The sequence below is a fragment of the Chenopodium quinoa genome, unplaced genomic scaffold (assembly GCF_001683475.1).
Source record: "Chenopodium quinoa cultivar QQ74 unplaced genomic scaffold, ASM168347v1, whole genome shotgun sequence".
NCBI lineage: Eukaryota > Viridiplantae > Streptophyta > Magnoliopsida > Caryophyllales > Amaranthaceae > Chenopodium > Chenopodium quinoa.
Genome location: NW_018744420.1, coordinates 1 through 19,776, shown reverse-complemented (window position 1 = coordinate 19,776; position 19,776 = coordinate 1). Strand labels below are relative to the sequence as shown.

Here is a 19,776-nt window from a genome sequence, read left to right as displayed (position 1 = left end):
GATTGTTATAGAGTAAATTGAAAGGTATTTGGGAAGTAAAAATGATAATGAATAACAAACTAAAACAAAAACTCAAACCTTGCGATTTCGAGCAACTTTGTATTCATACTCATTTACATGAGTATAAACAGCACCAAAATACAGCACGATATCAATTTCCGTTTTGTATCTTTTGGTCGTTTTGCGTTTTGAAGCCTGATCATATACTAACCGATACACACCAACAAGACCGACCCACCATGTGCGGTGATAATGATGCTTATTAAGCATTTTACGAAAAGGGCCAGAGATAGATGTTTGTTTAACAAACTTCCTTAGTCGAAACGTAAAATCTATCTTTTCTGCTACATTCCAAAAATACGGATGATCAATAAAGAATTCCAGTGGAATGGACCTGTGAACACAAAAGGAACATATAATTAAAAAAAATACGGATTTCAAACCTACAAGGAGAAAAAAAAAATCTTCTTTATGACAAGTATACAACAAAAAAAGAGTGTAAATTAAACACTTACAAATTAAGAGTACTTAGTTGGAAAAAATGTTTCAAATCATGAGGGAGAAAAGACAAATCACTCTGGTGAGGAATAGGGAGTTTGATCACACTCTTCATCAAATCTACCAATGATATCAAGTCTTGTTTTTGTTTCGCCGTTTCCATAGATGGAAGAATTCGACCTTCTCCTTCAGAAGTGACAAAGGCACTAAACACCAGATGGCCACATGATTTACCGCTCACGAACAAGTGCATAAGCCCCCGAATCACACCTCTATATTTTTGGGAAAACAACATATACATTACTAACATTACTCCCTCGGTTTGTTTAACGGTGAAACTTTAACTAATACTAAGTAATATTTTTAATTATCAATAAGTAATATGTTAAACAAAATTGACATAGACAATTATAACAAATTCTCATAACTATGCTTTATCTTATGTATAAAAGTACAAACATTGGTTAAAGTAATGTATGTAAATAATGCAAAAGTTAATTTAGGATACTTAAAGAAAACTTAGGGAGCATAAACTATAATATAGGGCTGTTCTAATTTGATATGGAAAATTTCTTGAACTTGTTGTGAACTATAATCAATTCATAGTCGAAGGACATCAATATAACTAAAAGATATATGATTGGAACATAGCAAAATCTAAGTGATCATCCATCTCAAAGGTGTCCTGATGATTAAAAAACAAAACACTTGCAATTGACATGAGACATTTTTTTTACAGTGAAAGGAGAACTTTTAATATCTCGAAACATACAAGTATTATTTGACATCTTATTCTTTTGAGTTGAATTAAAATGGACTAAACTAAAACAAGTCTAAAGAAAAAGAGTCTTTTTACTTTTAACCTTTTAGCTAAGTGAAAAAAATCAATCCTATAACATATATCAGTACTAGGTTACTAAACAGTACAGACTACTTGTTCTATTCAATTTATTCTTAACTTACTGTATTTTTTCAAAAGTTTCAATTCCTTAATAAAAAAAATAAAAAAAAATTAAAAAAATCGATAGTCAAGCACTATTTTTGCTTACTCTACCAGCAAGGCCTACGTGAAAACAAATCAACAATTTACAAAGCAAGTAACTAAAGGTAAATATTCAGATTACATTTTCAAGTCCAATCTAATATTGATCTTACTTTTTACTACAAGTACTGTTTAGTAAATCTATTCATGCAAAAAAAAAAAAAAATTGACAAATTTGCACCTAATTTAAGACTTAAAAACTAACAAGATATCTATATGCTACAATGTTAGTTAATAATTGGTAATTTTAATACTTTATTTTTAAGGAGAAAATTATTTGGAACTGTGTGAGATTTAGTAGAGATTCTCTTAGCCGACGAATACAAGTTTAATTAGTGACGGTAAACAAATTATTTCTAAAAACCAACACAATATCTCTAAGATAGACAACATAAACCTTTAAAAAAAAATCCACCTGAACACTTTCCAGAACACATCTTTGATAGCATCCCACCAAGCTTCAACTGATTCTTGTGATTGCGGAGGTAATTCGCTCAACTTACGCTTAAAAAAACATTCAATGCTGCACACTTCTTCACTTGTCAAAAGCATACGCCTATCATCCTCCACAATCTTAAAGCTTTGATCAATCTTCAGGAAGTTCTCATGAGTAAGACATAACTGAACGAGTTCTTGAATATTATCAATATGAGATTGCTCGGCTTCAATAAAAGATTTTCTGACTTCTGTAGTGTTAATCTTTGTAGACCCCATACAAGATTTTTCATCTAGCTCCTCCATGGTAACATAAAGAGTCATCTCAAACTGCAAATAAAATAAAGTTGTTAAAGCATTGGTAAGAAAGAACAAAAATAATTGTTCCTGTTACCGTTCCAATTAAAAAGGGGGGGAATAATCAATGATGGAGTGAATAGTATGGTCAAAAAGAGTGAAATGCATGTTTGATAACTAGAACAGTTCGTGCAAACAAGAGCACCCGAGGTGAGATTGCGTCAATTCCCTTTATTTTTTATTCTTTTTAGGCAAACGAAAACTAAAACAATTAGATTTCAATTCTATTCAAGGTTAAGCATAGGCTCCATACTGGTTACAAAACTACCTTTATAGAATAGAAAGGCAGGGAAGGGGTTTCAAAGTTTCAAAGTAAGCAACTAATAATAATGGGTTGTAAGCGTCGACTACATTTTTAAATTTATGTATTTTAATTCAGCAATTAATTAAGAACCAAAAACTATTTACTTGTACTTATCGCGATTAATTATAAAAATTAGTTGATAATGTTACTCGTAAATAACTATTTAAAATATCAATTACATACTTTAATCACAATTAATTATGTTAAAATATAGGTCCTCGATCGTAGGGGATGGAGGAGGAAAATCTATGTGAATGACCACACGAAACGATCAATTTTGGTTCATATAGCCGACCCTAATTTTTTCTTTTGATTGATTAATTGAATTACGGTACTCCGTGACTAGTAACAACAATAATAATTGATTAAATATCACATGATATTATTATCTTGAAAATTATGTATGAATTATAATTTTAAAAACAGAAAAATAAAATGAAGTAAATAATAACATGAATCTTTTTCATTGGGTGCATTGTTAAGGAGAAGAAATGAAAAGGGTTTGCTTAGGAAATGTGAATTAGAGAGAAAACACGAACCATTTATGTTGGGAGGAAGTTCTACATGCCTTGTGTCTCAGGAATTATATGTGGTGGCCTTGTCACTATTGAATTCTCCATTATAACTCTAATAAAGTTTAGAATATTCCTCCACATGTGACCAACTAAAGATTTATGTTGCTGAGTTTTAATTTATAACCTTGGAATGCAAACCAAAATCGCAAATAACAGGTAATGTAGTTAATTTGTTTGAGGAAAAAATGACCAAATCGCCTTCTATTTTGTGTTATAAAATATCTCATTTGCATACCAATAATACTTTCTAAGTTTAGGGTAATGGGGGTCTGCGTGTCACTTAAAGGCTTGTTTTGACGTCAAAATTGTAAAAAAATGATGTTTTACGTGTTAAGAAACAACTCAGCTTGCGTGCTAGAGTTTTAAATTCAAACATGATATAAAAAACCCGTTAGTTGGTCACATCGAAAAATAATTCCAAACTTTAGGGCTACAACGGAGAATTCAATTAGTGACAAGGCCACCACGTGGAGTTTCCCAATACATAGGGCCCACAATAAGTTTCGCTTTTTTTTTTTTTTATTTACTCAATGTTAGTAATGCTCTTACAAACATGTTTGTTCTAAGTTCTAACTAGTTTTATTTTCATAATATAATAGATTGCTAAATAACAGAATCTACCATCCGCGATCTTCTTTCCTCGACCAATTTTGATCCGCTTTCCTTCTCTTCTTTTTGTTCCTCCAAAACCATTCCATCCGACTCATCTTCTACCTCCACGGCTTTCTTGACCACTAAGATTTGTTTTCCTTTGCTCTTTCCTTTTTTCTTAGCTTTTCTCTTTGGCTCCACAACGATCCTCGCATCCTCCTCAGCCAAAAGTTTTTTGGCTATTTTTATAATCACAAACTAAACAAGATTAGTAATCTAGAGATTTTTCGATATTGTCCACTTAAATTATATAAAAAAAAACGCTAGATGTATCTAGAGGCGGGATTTAATTAATCAATTCAGTTGTTGGTCGAACTAAACACAAAAATCACTTGACTCCTATTAAGTTGAATTCAGTTCTTTTCTCAACCAGAATTGTTTCAGTTCCAATATTTCGGGTTTATTTTCAGAGCACCACTATTAATTATCATTCCAATTCACTACAGTTGAATTTGTTTTTGGTTTCAACCATATGGTTTCCGTTCCAACAATTCACCATATCATTATCTTAATAGTTTGGTCGGTAATTAGAATCAACAATAACGAAAAGGCGTATAATGATCAAAGTTAGAGCTGGCAATCGAATTAATTGGACCGGATTCAAGCCAGACCATTAAATCTAGTACATTAGTGATTAATTTAATTCTAGGTCGTATACCTTGAAATCAGTTGTATTCGAAAGCACTTTTAGGAGTCTGAAAATATAATCTGCCACAGAGCACATGACAATGTCATCTTGCGTAGATGCATAATGGTGCATGGTGGTAATCGAAAAAATCAAGGGTTGTTCAAGTTTCTAGTTGAGTTAGAGACGAATATGAGATGGACTAGTGACTACACATCATTACTTTTATCATATGCGATAATGTCTAAAATTAGAGTGAAAATGTAGGTTACAATTTTCACTCTAACTTCAAGTAGTCTTCTATTCCTATTAGGCCATAATTTATTAATCCTATGGTCATTTGACTTAGGTGGGAAATTTCCTCCTAACTTCTACTAGTCAAATTTATTTTTTATTCATTTCCTCCTTTCCCCCATAATTGTATTAGAGTAAAAAATTTAGATTGGAATTTTCCCTCATTATAGGTTTCTACTTTTACAGATTAAACCAAAGAAAGAAAGGGCACTTGCAAATAATAAAATCTGGAATTCTTGGTTCTCATTTCTCAAAGCCTAAAGTCCTAGACCAAAGAAATATCATACCAGTATATCCTCTTATTCCTCTAGCTCTCACTCACTGAACTTCTGAAACCTCAAAGAGGAAATCTCTAAGTATGATTTTTCATTACAATATCAACTTCTCAATTCTCAATTTAAATATTGCTAATTTTCGTGAAGTAATAAGGTGACAATTTTTGTGAAGTATTTAAATTACAAATTTACAATTCTAAATTACAAATTTACAATTCATATTCAATTCAATTTAATCACTTTGAAACATTGTTGATTAATTTCTTTTAGTTTAAGTTCACATTACCATTTCTTTCGGCTTTCTCCGCTTCTTGTTGTTGAACAAGCAACTGCGTTGCTTCTTGTGCCGCACTTTGTATATCATCCTGTATTTCTGGTACAGCTTCATGCGGTGCAAGCTCTCTTTCATCCTTCATTCTTTTTACCTTATCAAGCATGTTTTGAATCTTTTCCACCAAAGATTGCTTTCTATTACCTTCAGCCAAATCCAATCCTTTAGTAAAGTAAGGAATTGACTCCTGCAGCTTTCCTGAATCCATCATACTAGTCCTATAGCAAAAAAAAAATACAAAACACATCAGATGATAAGCCATTATCCCTTGTGCTCATGAGCTTTAAATCCAAGGTTTATAGAAATTTTAACTAATGAAACAAAAACAAAGTCCTTGGCTTGGGCTAATATCATAATTAGAATAGTAGAAAGAATGAGAAAAACAAATCTTACCCCATGATATATGCTGTTTCTGCATATGCAAATAGTTTTTTGACTTTCCACTCCCGAGCAATCTTCCAAAACTCTATAAAATTAAATTAAATTTCAACACCAACAACAACAATAACAAAAGGTAGATCAAAGATAAAATAAACTCACCTTCCATATTCCCTTGATTATGATGAACTCGCATCTGTAGCTCTAAGAAAGGAAATTTGTATTCAGCCGGACATGTTGTAGTAGTCAATGACAAGGCGGCTTGTACCAAATTATAAGAGATGAGGTTATCTACCACATACTCTAATCTATCCTCTCTTCGTACAGGTACGTCCAAATTAGGAAACACAGAAGTAAAGATATTGAAAATCGTATCAACATCAACGTGCACAGCGCCCACGTCCACAGAGGTACCTTCCAAACATTTTACTAGACGTTTGGCTACTAGCTCTAGAGCATCAGCAGGCCTCTTTTTCTTCTTGTAACTTGTAAGACCCCTTTCGAAAAGTTTATATTTTGATGAAGAATCCATTTTAAAAACAGCAGTGGCGTATCCTGTTCGAATTCAATACATTAGTTCAAATTCAGATCACAGCGGATAATTCATAATTTAACACAACGGATTACACATAGAAAAATGAAAATTCATATTGAGAGGAATGTGTGTTATGGATCCACTTGGTGGTACGGTCCAGCCCATAAAAGTGTACACAAGGAGGCCCAAACCAAAGGGGCACAACAACGGTCAGCTAGGAGGGTCAATGATGAGGACAACAAGTTGAGTCAATCTCAACAAAGAAGAAGGGACAAAACTCATTAAGAGAGTATTAGGGAAAGCAAGCAACTAGTTTCATTTATGTCTAAGTATGGTTTTGCTATTTTAGTGTTAAGAGTCACATGTGTTATCTTAAGTTGTTCTTGTGTCTTAGAAAGCTTAGTATAAGTAAGTGTGGAATGTATTAGTCAACTATCCAGAAATTGTGTTAGAAACATTTGAGAGTAGTGGCCTAAAGCTACCATGAGATTGATAGCCTCAAGCGATTAGTTATCCCTTGTAACCTTTGTTTAGTCCAATTAATCAATCAAGTAATCAAGCTTTCCCCTTAATCTTGCCATTAATTAGTCTAATCTTGCTGTGAGAAACCCGATCTCTTACAACTTGGTATCAAAGCGAGTCGATCATGGTGATGACCCTAATGCAGCGGGTAGACGCGGTGGATGGGAAAATCGAGGAAGTCAAGTCCAGGCTAACCACGATTGAAGAGAAGCTAAATAATCAAGAGGTTGCCATTGGTCGTGCAGTAGCAGAGGCAATGAATCGAACCATGGCCGACGACTAGAAAGCCATGACTAAGTAGTTCACGGCGTTGTTCGAGGCGGAGAGAGAGAAGTAGAAGGAAGGGTGGTGAGGCTATAAGGGAGAATCAACCGTTTCCAGAACGACCAAGAAGTTCGGGCAAACATGGTGGCAAATGAGAATGATAAGTTCAGAGAAGAGATGAGGACCTCGGGGGTGGATCGACGCGGAGCAGTTTAACGGCGGCAAAAATGGTCGTTGGAAGCACAAGAAACTCGACATGCCCACCTTCAAAGGGAAAGACCCCGATAATTGGGTCATGAGAGCGAAAATGAACTTTGATTTTTGCAGTCTCTTGGAGGAGGATAAGGTGACGGCGGCGGTGGTCACCATGGACGGAGTCGCGCTACAATGGTATCATTGGGAGAATAGGCGAAAGCCGGTGACGGGGTGGGCAGACATACGGACTAGGGTCTTGAAGGAGGCACCCTCCAAGAGCAGTGGCTTGCGATTACCCATACGGCGTCGATTGAATAATATAGGAGTAAGTTCATTAAGTTAGCATTTCCTTTAGAAGATATTCCAGAAGATCTAATGAGGGGGCAATTTATAAATGGCCTAAAAGAGGAAATTAAGGCTGAATTGAGGCTTTTGGATCCGGGTTCGTTAGAACGGGCCATGAATCATGCCGGGGGATCGAGGAAAAAATGGGTTCGGATATTGGCGGGGTGGATCGAGTTAGTCCGAGTGTAGGAGGAAGTAAGGTGGCAGGAGGCCTGATCCAAACTTATGGGTTGCCCACCAATACGAGGCCTGCAAGAACGTGGCCTAAGCTACTAGAATCACAAGGATCGGTAAATTTGGGTCGGCCCAATGCAAGCCAGCCCTCCTAATCAATTGCTAAACCCAAAAGGTTAACTGAATTTGAAGTGGCAGAACGTAGAGCTAAAGGTCTATGTTTTCGATTTGATGAGACGTGGGGTGTATGGCATAGGTACAAGCGTAAGGAACTTAGTGTGTTGATGGAAGCCAAGGAACCCGAGGAGATGGTGGACGATGGTGTGGAAAGTGTAGAGGAGGAGGAGACCGTGGAGATATCCTTGTGTTCGATGGTGGGTATTTCAAACCCAAAAACCATGAAACAAAAGGGGTCATTCGTGGGAAGGAGTTGATTGTCATGGTGGATCCCGGGGCAACACACAACTTTGTGTCTCTTTCGGTAGTAGATGAGTTCGGTTTGCCAAGAGAGGAAGGATGGGAGTTTGGAGTGGCATTGGGTGATGGTGAAACCGTAAGAGGCCATAGGATTTGCCGAGGTGTGAAGCTTTGTTTGAAGGGTGGTGTGACATTGGTGGAAGACTTTCTACCCTTAGGGGCTTGGAAATGCCGACATTATTCTCAGGGTACAATAGTTGGAGAAGCTTGGTGCGGTCACTACTAATTTAAGACTAACGTGATGAAATTCACCATTGCCGGCATACCGTTGACATTAGTAGGCGACTTCTCCCTAGAGAAAACACAAATTTCCCTTAAAGCCATGATTAAGGGGTTGTGCAAGAACAAGGGTTGGTTGTTAGTGGAGGTCTAACCACATTGAAGCGGAGGTGATGCCGCAAGGGGGCAGGAAGGTGCCGGATTTTTTGGAGGGAGTAGTAAAGGAGTATGGGCTTCTAAGTATGTTGGGCTTCTAAGAAGGAACACATTAAAAAGATGGGGTTAAGGAGTAGTTGAGTAGTAGAATGTTAGGGCTTCTAATAAGGAACACATTAAAAAGATGGAGGTTACGGAAATGCGCATGTTAAGGTTGATGTGTGGGAACACTCTAAGAGATAGAATTAGAAATAAGGTTATTCGCAAGAAAGTAGGTGTGGCAGGCATTGCAGAAAAACTAAAAGAAATTTTTATACACTGGTTAGGCCATGTAAGACGGAGACCCGAGGATACACCGGTTCAAAGAGTGGGACCATAGAGGGGTTAAATGAGGGAGAGGGAGACCGAAAATAACATGGTTGAAAGGAGTTAGGAAAGATATGGATTTGCAAGAGGATGAAGCATTGGATCGTAAGGGATGGAGGAGGAAGATTCATATCGATGACTACACGGAATAATTAAATTTGGTTCATGTTAGCCGACCTACTTTGGGATTAAGGCTATGATTGATTGATTGAGTAGAGGAGTATGGGGCGATTTTCAAGATGCCCGGAGGGTTGTCATCTAATAGGGGGCACGAGCATGCAATTACACTCAAGGGTTGTCGTGAGTGTTCATCCCTATAGATATCCCACAAGTCCAAAAGGATGAGATTGAAAGGCTCATCCAAGAGATGTTGGATGCGAGTTCCATTCGGCCTTCGACTAGCCCATTTAGTAGCCCGGTGCTACTTGTGAAGAAGGACGGATCTTTGCGGTTTTGTGTAGATTACCGGGCGCTTAACTAAGAGACGGTGCCCGATAAATATCCCATTCCGATCATTAACGAGCTGCTTGATGAGTTGCATGCCATTTTCTCATAGTTGGACTTAAAGTCCGACTACCATCAAATTCGAAGACATTCACAAGATGGTGTTCTGTACTCATGAGGGTCACTATGAGTTTTTAGTGATGCCTTTTGGGTTAAGTAGCGCCCCGGCCACTTTCCAATCCCTCATGAACGATGTGTTCAAGCCATACTTGAGGAAGTTTGTGTAGGTTTTCTTTGATGATATTTTTATCTATAGTAGAGATGATGAGGAGCATGTGAGATTAGTGTTGAGCAAGCTAACCGAGCTAGTCTGTATGCCAATAAGAAAAAGTGTGAGTTCGGGTGTATGAAGGTAGCCTACCTTGGTCTCATCCCTACTGTAGATCAAAATATCATTAACGAAAACCAACACAAACTTCCTCAAGTATGGCTTGAACACATCGTTCATGAGGGATTGGAAAGTGGCCGAGGCACTTGTTAACCCAAAAGGCATCACTAAAAACTCGAAGTGACCCTTATGAGTACGGAACGTCGTTTTGTGAATGTCTTCGGGTTTTACCTGAATTTGATCGTAGACGGACTTCATGTCCAACTATGAGAAAATGGTAGCTCCATATAACTCATCAAATAGCTCGTCAATGACCAGAATGGGATATTTATGGGGCATCGTCTCTTTGTTTAGTGCTCGGTAATCTACACAAAACCGCAAGACCTGTCCTACTTCACAAGTAGCACCGGGCTACTAAATAGGCTAGTTAAAGGCCGAATGATACCGGCCATCCAACATCTCTCGTTTGAGCCTTTCAATCTCATCCTTTTGGACTTGTGGAAATCTATAGGGACGAACACTCACGGGGTTGCTACCTCCCTCGTGTGTAATTGCATGCTCGTGACCCCTATTAGGTGGCAACCCTCCGCGCATCTCGAAAACCATCCATACTCCTCTAATACTCCCTCCAAAAAATCCAGCACCATGTTGCCTCTTGCGGCATTACCTCCGCTTCAATGTGGTTGATCTCCACCAACAGCCATCCCTTGTTCTTGCATAACCCCTTAATCATGGCTTTAAGGGAAATTTGTGTTTTCTCTAAGGAGGGGTCGCCTACTAATGTCACCGGTATGCCGGCAATGGTGAATTTCATTAGTGAGTCTTCCAATTAGTAGTGACCGCACCAAGCTTCTCCAACCATTATACCCCGAGAAGAATGTCGGCATTTCCAAGCCCCAAGGGTAGAAAGTCTTCCACCAATGTCACACCACCCTTCAAACAAAGCTTCACACCTGAGCAACTCCCGTGGCCTCTCACGGTTTCACCATTACCCAACGCCACTCCGAACTGCCCTATCCAAAGGGGTTGGCTCGGTGTTAGACTGCTAGTGGTGGTTGACCGTCTATTAAAAATATAGCCACTTTATTGGATTAAAGCATCCTTTAACGCCTTGAAAGTGGCGGATTGCTTTGTGAAGGAGGTGGTTCGATTGCACGGTTTTCCGGCGACGATAGTGACCAAACGAGCAAGGTGTTCATGAGCATTTTGTGGCGAGAATTGTTCCGATTGCAAGGAACCCACCTCAAGAGAAGCACCGCCTATCATCTGCAATCAGACGGTCTGTAATGCACCAACCAAGGCCACCCATTGTGTACACATACAGCAGGAGGAGACAGCAGCAGAGGGGCGTTCACAACACACAACAGCAGTAAGCAACAGAACAGTAAGGCTACATGACATCCTTGTATGTATTAGCATTATTTTGACAGCTTATGGACGAGGACAAAGTAGTGGTTGTAGCAATTAAGGCTTATGCCATTTAGGATTAGAGGAGTATGTTAAATACTAGTAAACAAGTAGTGAGAAGGCATTTAGAAAAGTTGTAATAGCTTAGTTGGAGAGTGATGGCCTAAAGGCTAAAGCCATTAGTTAGCGTAGTTTGTAGCCTTCAAAGCCCTTTGGCTATATCAATCAACAATCAACTATCTTCTTCCTTATCTTCGTTCTCTCTATTTCTTGTCTAAATTTCCCACTGGAGCTCGCAGTCCGATGCATTTGGTATCAATGGCTATGGTGGCTAGAACAAACACAGAGCGAATTAAGGCACTTAAAGGGCATTTGATAGAGGTAGTGTCGAAGGTGGATGGAGGAGAGAACTCCATCTAGCACATCCTATCCAAGACTATCACCGAGAGTGTGGAAGCTCTTCTGAAATCATTGTCAGAGCAATTCACCAAGCAACAAGTCGAGGCTCAACGGCTTCAAGGTAGGCTCAACCTATTCCGGGATGACCACAACCAACAAGCCGCCTTTGGTGAGAAGCAATCAAGACAAGTTATTCGAAGAGATCAGGGGAGTGATGACGCCTTTGAGGGACAGGCAGAAGCAGCCTGTTATGGAGGAAGACGAGGCAGAACAACACTCCGGCACCGGCGGAGCAACACTTCGGCACCGGCGGAGCAACACTCAGACACTGGCGGTGCAACACTTTAGCACCGACGATGGCCGAGGAGACACTTCAACTTGAACCACGACTTGGAGAGGGAACCACCCTTATAACCACTAAGGGGCTGGGAGAGTAGCAAGTCACGGTGGTCGGGGAAAATAGAAATATCAAAAGCTCGACTTGCCGATATTTTCTGGTATAGATCCCGAAGGTAGCTTCTGCAGCAATATTTTCAATTTTACCAATTGATCGAGCATGAGCAGCTACGAGCGGCGATGATTGCGATGGAGAACGATGCCTTTAAGGTGGTACCAGTGGGAGAACCAGCGACGGCCCTTGCGTGGGTGGGAGGACGACGGGCACTCAGTTCCGACCAACTAACGCGGTACGCTTCACGAGAAATGGTTGGCCATGACGCACACCACCATAGTGGCCGAGTACCGGAGAGAGTTTATTGACAAGGCATCGCCACTCATCGATGTGCCGAAAAGTTTGATTTAGGGGCAGTTCAAAAATGGGTTGAAGGAAGATATAAGGGCAGAGATCCGGATGTTAAACCCGTTTACCCTAGAGCAGGCCATGGATCTGGCAACCTGGGTTGAGGAGAGAAACCAGCTCCATGGGCAGAAGAAGTCGGGATAAGCTTTTAAAAAACCAGGGCCTAATTCTTACTTTAACAAAAGTTCGGCAAGCACTCTTCTTAAGGAGGTGGGTCGGCCCAATTTGTTTATTTTAATTCCCATAAGCAAGCCAACAAGGCCACTCAAAGCTCACGGCTGGTCCATTTGAACCTCACAGTAAGTCCACTCCTTACTCTTTTCGTTTTAATGGGAAGTAAGAAGGTTGATAAAGAGGGAGATACAAGATAAGAGAGCAAAAGGGTTGTGTTTCAAGTGTGATGGTAGATGGGGGTTTAATCATGTGTGTCGGGCGAAGGAACTTAGTGTTTTGCTTGTAAAAGAGGATAGATGGGGACAAAGTGGAGGAAGAAGAGTTCACGGCCTTGGATTAACCATTGGTTGAGGAGGAGAAGGTACCGGTTGAGATTACAATTAACTCGTTGGTCGGCATCACTAATCCTAAGACTATGAAATCAAGGGTATGATTGATGGTGAAGAGGTGGTGGTGATGATCGATCCGGGCGCAACACATAATTTCATTTCATGAACGGTACTTTTGGAGTCTCATTGGGAAATGGGGAGGCGCTGAAGGGACACGGGTAATGCGCCGGGTGCGGCTTGAGTTAGAGGGTGGAGTGATTGTGATGGAGGATTTCCTCCCTCTTCAATTGGGAAGCTTCGACAACATACTTGGGGTTTAATGGCTTGAGAAGCTCGGCGCCGTAATCACAAATTGGAAGACATAAGAAATGAGCTTCACGGTGAAAGGGCAAACCGCCCACATTAAGGTTGATCCCTCCTTGTCTCGAACCGGCATTACCTTAAAGGCAATGATCAAGACATTGCGCAAAGAGAGAGGTGGTATTTTAGTGGAGTTAAACCAAATAGATGAGGTTGTAAGGGAGGAGAGTGAGGAAGCTCCGGAGTTTCTAAGGGCAGCAATTGATGATTTTTCGGAGGTATTTAAGTGTCCTAAGGGACTACCACCAAGCCGAGGCCGAGAGCATGCTATTGTTCTCAAAGAGGGTAGCAACCTGGTGAATATTAGGCCATATAGATATCCTTAATTTCAAATGGATGAGATAGAGAAGCTTATTGGTGAAGTGATGGCCGCCGAAAACTAGTCCTTTCTCTAGTCCAGTGCTCCTAGTCTTGGCACTAAAGGAAAATGGCGAAGAACCATACGAGGTACTTTAGGCATTCTTTGTGAAGCCCCTTGAGATTACGAGAAGGTAACACTATCATCTAATTCACCGCTACCTTCCTTCCATCTTGACTCCTCACAAATAGGGCATGAATCAGCATTTTCATACTCTTTTCTATAAAGTATGCAATGATTGACACAAGCATGAATCTTCGCATAATTCAACCCAAGGTCTTTGTCTTTTGTGTACTTCTTGGCTTCATAAGAGCTCTTTGGAAAGTTTGGGTCATAATTAAAGGCCTTTTGTAATGCACTAAGGAGCCCACTAAATGATTTTTCACTCCAACCCCCACTAACCTTAAGGTGTAAGAGAGTTACAATGAATTCAAGCCTTCAAAATGTTTGACAACCTAAAAATAGCTCCTCTTCTGCATCATTCATCAATCTATGAAATTTATCGAGAATCTTAGAACAATCTCCATCCCCTTCATCCCCATCATTCAAATGCTCCTCCGGCACTACATTTGTCGCATCATGTACCAAAGAAGCCATCTCTTCTGATAGAAGAGGATCTTCATCATATAACTCATCACCCCATTTCTCCTATGTCAAGGGATTGTTCCTCTCCATAGAATATTCATGGATTGTAATCACTCGAAGGAGATGAACACGTATTGTCGCTCGGTCATGATCAAAGTAATTTTGACAATTCAAACAAGGACACCTCTTTTTATCCCAAGCACTAGGGTTAGTGTCCTTGAAAGCAAAATCAAGAAAGTATTTAACACCATTTCGATAAGCCTACCTTTCAACCCTTGAACATGCATCCAACTCTTATCATTATCCACTTTATATCACATAAAACAATATATAAGTTGACACAAGGGAAGGGTGGAATAAAATATATAACTGTTGTCTAAGATATAGTTATGCAAAGAATGACACAAATAAAGTAAAAACATGTGGTTCACATTCATATATAAGATCTGAGTTAGCATTAATATAAAATGAAAATACATTCACATTCATACATAGTATGTGCTGCTGCTGCAGTAGAAGACAATATTAAAAGAACAAATATACCATTAAGCACTTGTTTAAATATTTTAGTTTATTAGTAACAAATAGTCTACCGAGGGAAGATATCACACGCATCATGACATCAATTGATCCATGTAAGATCCCTCAATCTAGTAAATTTTGTGGCACTATCCAATTCTTCATATTAAAACTTAGATGTATCATAGATCAACAAAGTGTATTTAAGACGGATTAAGTTTGGCTTGCTTAGAACGTTTCAAAAAATCTGGATGCTTACGCTTATTTATGAATTCAGCTCGCACATTAACCACATTAACTTCCTACATTAACCACATTAACTTCCTGATGGATAGGCAGTTTGAAAACTTGGTTCAATGTACCCCTAAGTCGGTCCCCAGCTTTTTTGTCAAAGTCTTTCCTAGCCTCAGCATCGAACTCAGGTCTTCAAGTATATGTACGCTACACATAACTAACATGTAAAGTTTAAAATTGTAACTCAAAATAGCATATTATACAAAAATAATCTGTGCCAGACCTTGGCCTTTTGTGTTAGCCTAGCTGGCCTTTTTTGCTGAATGTAATGAGCTGTGTTCATATAAAAAGGGGGATTTGGGATTGGCTTAGTTAGGTATTATGTGGTAATTGTATCCTTTACTGTTCTTTCTGATTTATTTTACAAAAAGCAGCCCAACTTCCCTTATTTTCTTTACTGTTATTTTTTATTTATCTTACAAAAAGCAACCCAACTTCCCACATTTACTTTACTGTTATTTCTGATTTATTTTGCTCTTGCTTTAGTTGTGAGAAATCGAGTAAAAGCAGTAGCAGTTCATTATAGAATAAAGGATAGTTCAGAGACCCTATAAGTAAAAAGTAATGTCTAATAACAGAGCATAAGGCCACGTAGACTGATCTCATAAAGGAAGAATGAACAGCAGCAGTAGCACATCACAGCCCACCAAGTCACAGCCTTAGAGACTGGTGGCCTGAAGTCACCCTTGTAGTAGGCGTTTTCGCTGGAATGAAATCCATCCCTTCTTCCTTAGTTTCTTATTTCTTTAAAGTTTGCATTTTTATTGCTTGTCTTGTTTTATGGTGAGTAATAGTCTAGTTTGTTACATGAACACATAAATAATGTCTAATACCAGCATACAACCAGACATTGCACAAATATAGTTCAGAGACCCTTTATATAACATCTCAGGTAAAAAAAAAAAAAAAAAAAAAAAAAAAAAAAAAAAAAAAACAAATAACACAAAAACCTACAGGGGCTACAACTATATCAAGCATTCAGAAAATCACAAGAATGGCTTTGAACAAGCTCTAAAAAGCACCACACCACAAGAATAGCTTTGAAACACGAGGTTAAACTCAAAAACTCATCCTAAATAGAACTAAAGATAAGTGTCAGAAAAAAATGAACAAATTTTTCAATAAGATTGGCATAGAATTTGACACTGGTTATTTAGGCAATTAGTTAGAAGACAAAAGAAAGATGAGCAAGAAAAGGTGCAGCAGCTACCAACCCCAGCAAGACACAGCAACCGCAACACACACCTTAGTGGAGCAAGGGAAGCGGACACCAGTTGGACACTAAAAGACAAGCCCGGGGAATCACCTTTGGGAATTGTAATATATAATCAAAGAGAGGAGAGAGAGTAGGCAGGAAATGATTTGAGTTTTGATTAAAGAGTAGTGAGCTAAACTCACCCTAGCGCTTAATGGTAAATTTGGAAAAAGAAAACAAGGAACTTGCTAACATAGTAAGGGGCGGAGGGAGGGGGTAAGGCTGAAGAAAGATTGTCATCCTAACAAAGGGTAGTGACTAGAGAATATTTTATAATAGTTGCTTTACTGAAAAATTATGTTAAGAAAATGCTCCTATCATTTCTCTATATTAATTAACGTGTAAGCTAACTAATGCAAATAAGGTTCTTTAAAAATCAAAGAAAAAGGTTTAAAGATAAGTGTATGATATCCACGGTTTGCATATGCTTATAGTGAAACAAGTAGAACAAAACTATCCTAGATTGCTACCAGTGGCGGATCCAGAATTTGATTTATAGGTTGTCCCATCATTGTCCATCGACCGCATATAATATCAAAAACTAGTCAAAGCTTGTATAATGAACAAAAAAAATACATAAAAAAGTTCATTTCATAAAGTAATGCAAATTCATATTACAACTAAAAAAAGTACTAATTTTATTACAATTGCTCTCGATGAGTTTTCATGTTTTGATAACGATTTACAATATCATCCATGCTAACATTATAAAACAAATCTCTTTCTAGATAAGTAATCAAACAATCCATTCAACATTTGATCTCCCATGATAACCAACAAGAAAACTACTTTGTAACATGATAAAGATGTAAAAGCTTGTTATTTCAACACAATTCCTTTAATTTTGAGCCGAAGGAAATACATAACATTTCTATTAATCCAACTATCACAGAAATATCATATAATCAAAAACAGAATTAATGAACATCAATTTGAAAAGAAATCCAAATTCAACAAAGTCGAAAATAATAGCAATTTCAGGTTCAATAAACATGTTGCAATTGCTTAAATATTAATTAGTTACGGCTTCAATTTTCCTCACTCAACATGCAAATTAATTAAACAATTCCCCACCCAGCCCGACAGCCACTCCCCAGCCAAGCCCCGACAGCCACCCCCTCCCCCTGCACCACCACCGAAACAGCCACCCCCTTCCCTGCACCACCACCGAAACCACTCTCCTGCAACACATTACACATTAGCAACCAAAATTGACTCAATTATCAAACTAGACTCCAAAAATTACGTTAAATTCTTCGAGTATCTATAACCAATAGTTCAATTATCCAACTTCGAAGAACCCTAAATTGAGTATATACTAACAATTAAATACACGATTAAGACTAGATTGTCAAAATTAATACGTAGTATTAGATGATTAAAGAAAAAGAAGCATCTAACCTTAGAGACTGCTTCAATGGAGGAGAGAAAGCTCAGAAAGTCAGAAACCGCTTCAATGGAGAATTTCGAGTACGCTTGACAAACCAAACCCTGCAACACATTAGCAACCAAAATTGACTCAATTATCAAACTAGATTCCAAAAAATTACGTTAAATTTCTTCGAGTATCTATAACCAATAGTTCAATTATCCAACTTCGAAGAACCCTAAATTGAGTATATACTGACAATTAAATACACGATTTAAACTAGATTGTCAAAATTAATATTAGATGATTAAAGAAAAAGAAGCATCTAACCTTTGAGACTGCTTCAATGGAGGAGAGAAAGATCAGAAGCCCCTTCACCGGAGAATTTCGAGTACGCTTCAATGGAGGAGAGAGAGAGGAAGGAGTACCGTGAAATAGATCTAAAGGGAAAAAAAGCAAACAACATCAGGAATGAATTTTTTTTGTTTTTTTTTTTTTACAGAAAAAATAGTGTCCTAGGACCCACAATGACTACATGTGGGTCTGCCACTTGATTGCTATAACTCAATATGTTTTACCAAATCAAAGAACAAAATTTCAGACCAGAGGAAAACTACATACATCAAAATATGCAGCTGCATATGAGATATATATAAGTGAAGTTGGTAAAGATTGTGTAGCTTAGAATGAGATTATATTGCTTAGGTCCCTATAAGGTTCACTTTTTTAAGAGTTTTATAAAATTATACCAGACAACAAAAGATAAGCCATAAATTCCAGGGGCTTCATATACAAGGATATATGTAAAAGTCAATTTTTGAGTTCTAAGGGTGGGTCAGAATGCAAGAATAAACTGCAACCAATTGGATTCGAATTTTAAGGCGATTCTAGTTGCAGTAGTTAGAATAGGATATCTAGTGCTAAGGAAAAATATCAGAAAAATTGACTAAAAAATTTTTTTAGGGTTTTAAGTCAATTTTTGTCAAGTGGTACAGCTGGAAAATCTGATAAGCATGTTCTGCTAGCAAGGGCTGTTTTCCTTGAAGTTTTATGCAATTTCTTAGCTTTGTTTTATACGTTTTTCTCGCATAGCTGTAGCCTATTTAAAGGCCTAAATTCATCAATAATATTCAGTTTTTCAGTCATCTAAAACCCCCACCCCAACAAATAAGCCTAAGACCTTGGATACATGTTTAATAGACACCTTAATTGAATTATATGAATAGATTTTGTACAGATATATTACAGTTGCTAACAATTCAATGTGAATCACTACAAAAGACTTCAAAACATCAAACCAAAAAGATTCTAACAGTATAAAATCAAATGATATTACCCATATAACATCAAAGTAATTAAAGCAGCGAAAATTAAAAGCCTAAAACTAATATAAAAAAAAATCTAAAACATATAGAAGCAGGGGATATATTATTAAGCACTCAAACCAAACAAGTAAAACGCACATGGCTAGCAGCTTTGCTAGCCATATAGCCCTAGTCCCTCGGATGGCTCGGCCATTCCGAGGCTAGGGCTATATGTTGTGACTTGTTGTTTGGTTGAATTTTCCGTCTCGTTGATTCCTAAATTCGACTCGACTTACGACGCTCGACATCGACGCTCTAAGCTCGGAATCCGACGTCTTTTTTCGTAAAAACTCTATTGACTCATTTAATCCTTCGGATTAATTCGTCGCTTCGGTTCGATTACACGATTGGGTGTGATCCGAAGGGTTTAGTCAAGATTAAGCTGTAATATTAATTATACATTAATATTACTGATCGGAAGCGGCCTCCAACTAGGCATTCCGATCAATTGACCTCACTGAATAATTAGTTTCCTAATTAATTCCGAACCCTCTATCGTAATAATACACTTGTTCGAAGGACACCATTCCTTTCAACTTGAACCCATAAAGGTAGTCAATTCATGCCAGTTGCAAACCCATTAGTAGAAAGATATTTGACATATACAATAACCTCAATAACTCAATATCACCATATAATAAAAATATAAAATCAATCTCTTAACATTTAAAACCAACTTCAAATTTAAAAAAGACAGCAAACAATAAGAGACAA

The 19,776-nt window shown here is 38.0% G+C and overlaps 1 protein-coding gene across 2 annotated transcripts; it reads right to left on the bottom strand.

The window, feature by feature from the left end:
* Window positions 1-1,000: 1,000 nt before the first annotated feature.
* On the bottom strand, window positions 1,001-18,227 carry LOC110696915. Of its 2 annotated transcripts, XM_021874243.1 has the most exons (7): window positions 18,029-18,227; window positions 17,731-17,820; window positions 5,928-6,320; window positions 5,781-5,853; window positions 5,343-5,605; window positions 3,833-4,041; window positions 1,005-2,305 (listed from the first exon to the last, which is right to left on the bottom strand). In XM_021874243.1, exons 3-7 carry the CDS (start codon window positions 6,295-6,297, stop codon window positions 1,940-1,942), a joined length of 1,281 nt encoding a protein of 426 aa, XP_021729935.1. In that variant the 5' UTR covers window positions 6,298-6,320; window positions 17,731-17,820; window positions 18,029-18,227; the 3' UTR covers window positions 1,005-1,939. The 2 variants fall into 2 exon arrangements, with proteins under 2 accessions (XP_021729934.1, XP_021729935.1); XM_021874242.1 differs by lacking the exons at window positions 17,731-17,820; window positions 18,029-18,227 and adding an exon at window positions 16,800-16,951 and having other exon boundaries at window positions 1,001-2,305.
* Window positions 18,228-19,776: the final 1,549 nt, after the last annotated feature.

Coding starts and splice junctions, on each gene's coding strand:
- LOC110696915 (XM_021874242.1), bottom strand. CDS start 16,857: ATGCGGTCGATGGACAATGATGGGACAACCTATAAATCAAATTCTGGA. Junction 5,854..5,927: donor TAATCAAGGGAATATGGAAG/GTGAGTTTATTT, acceptor TTAATTTTATAG/AGTTTTGGAAGATTGCTCGG. Junction 4,042..5,342: donor GGAGAAAGCCGAAAGAAATG/GTAATGTGAACT, acceptor TTATAAAAATAG/CCAAAAAACTTTTGGCTGAG.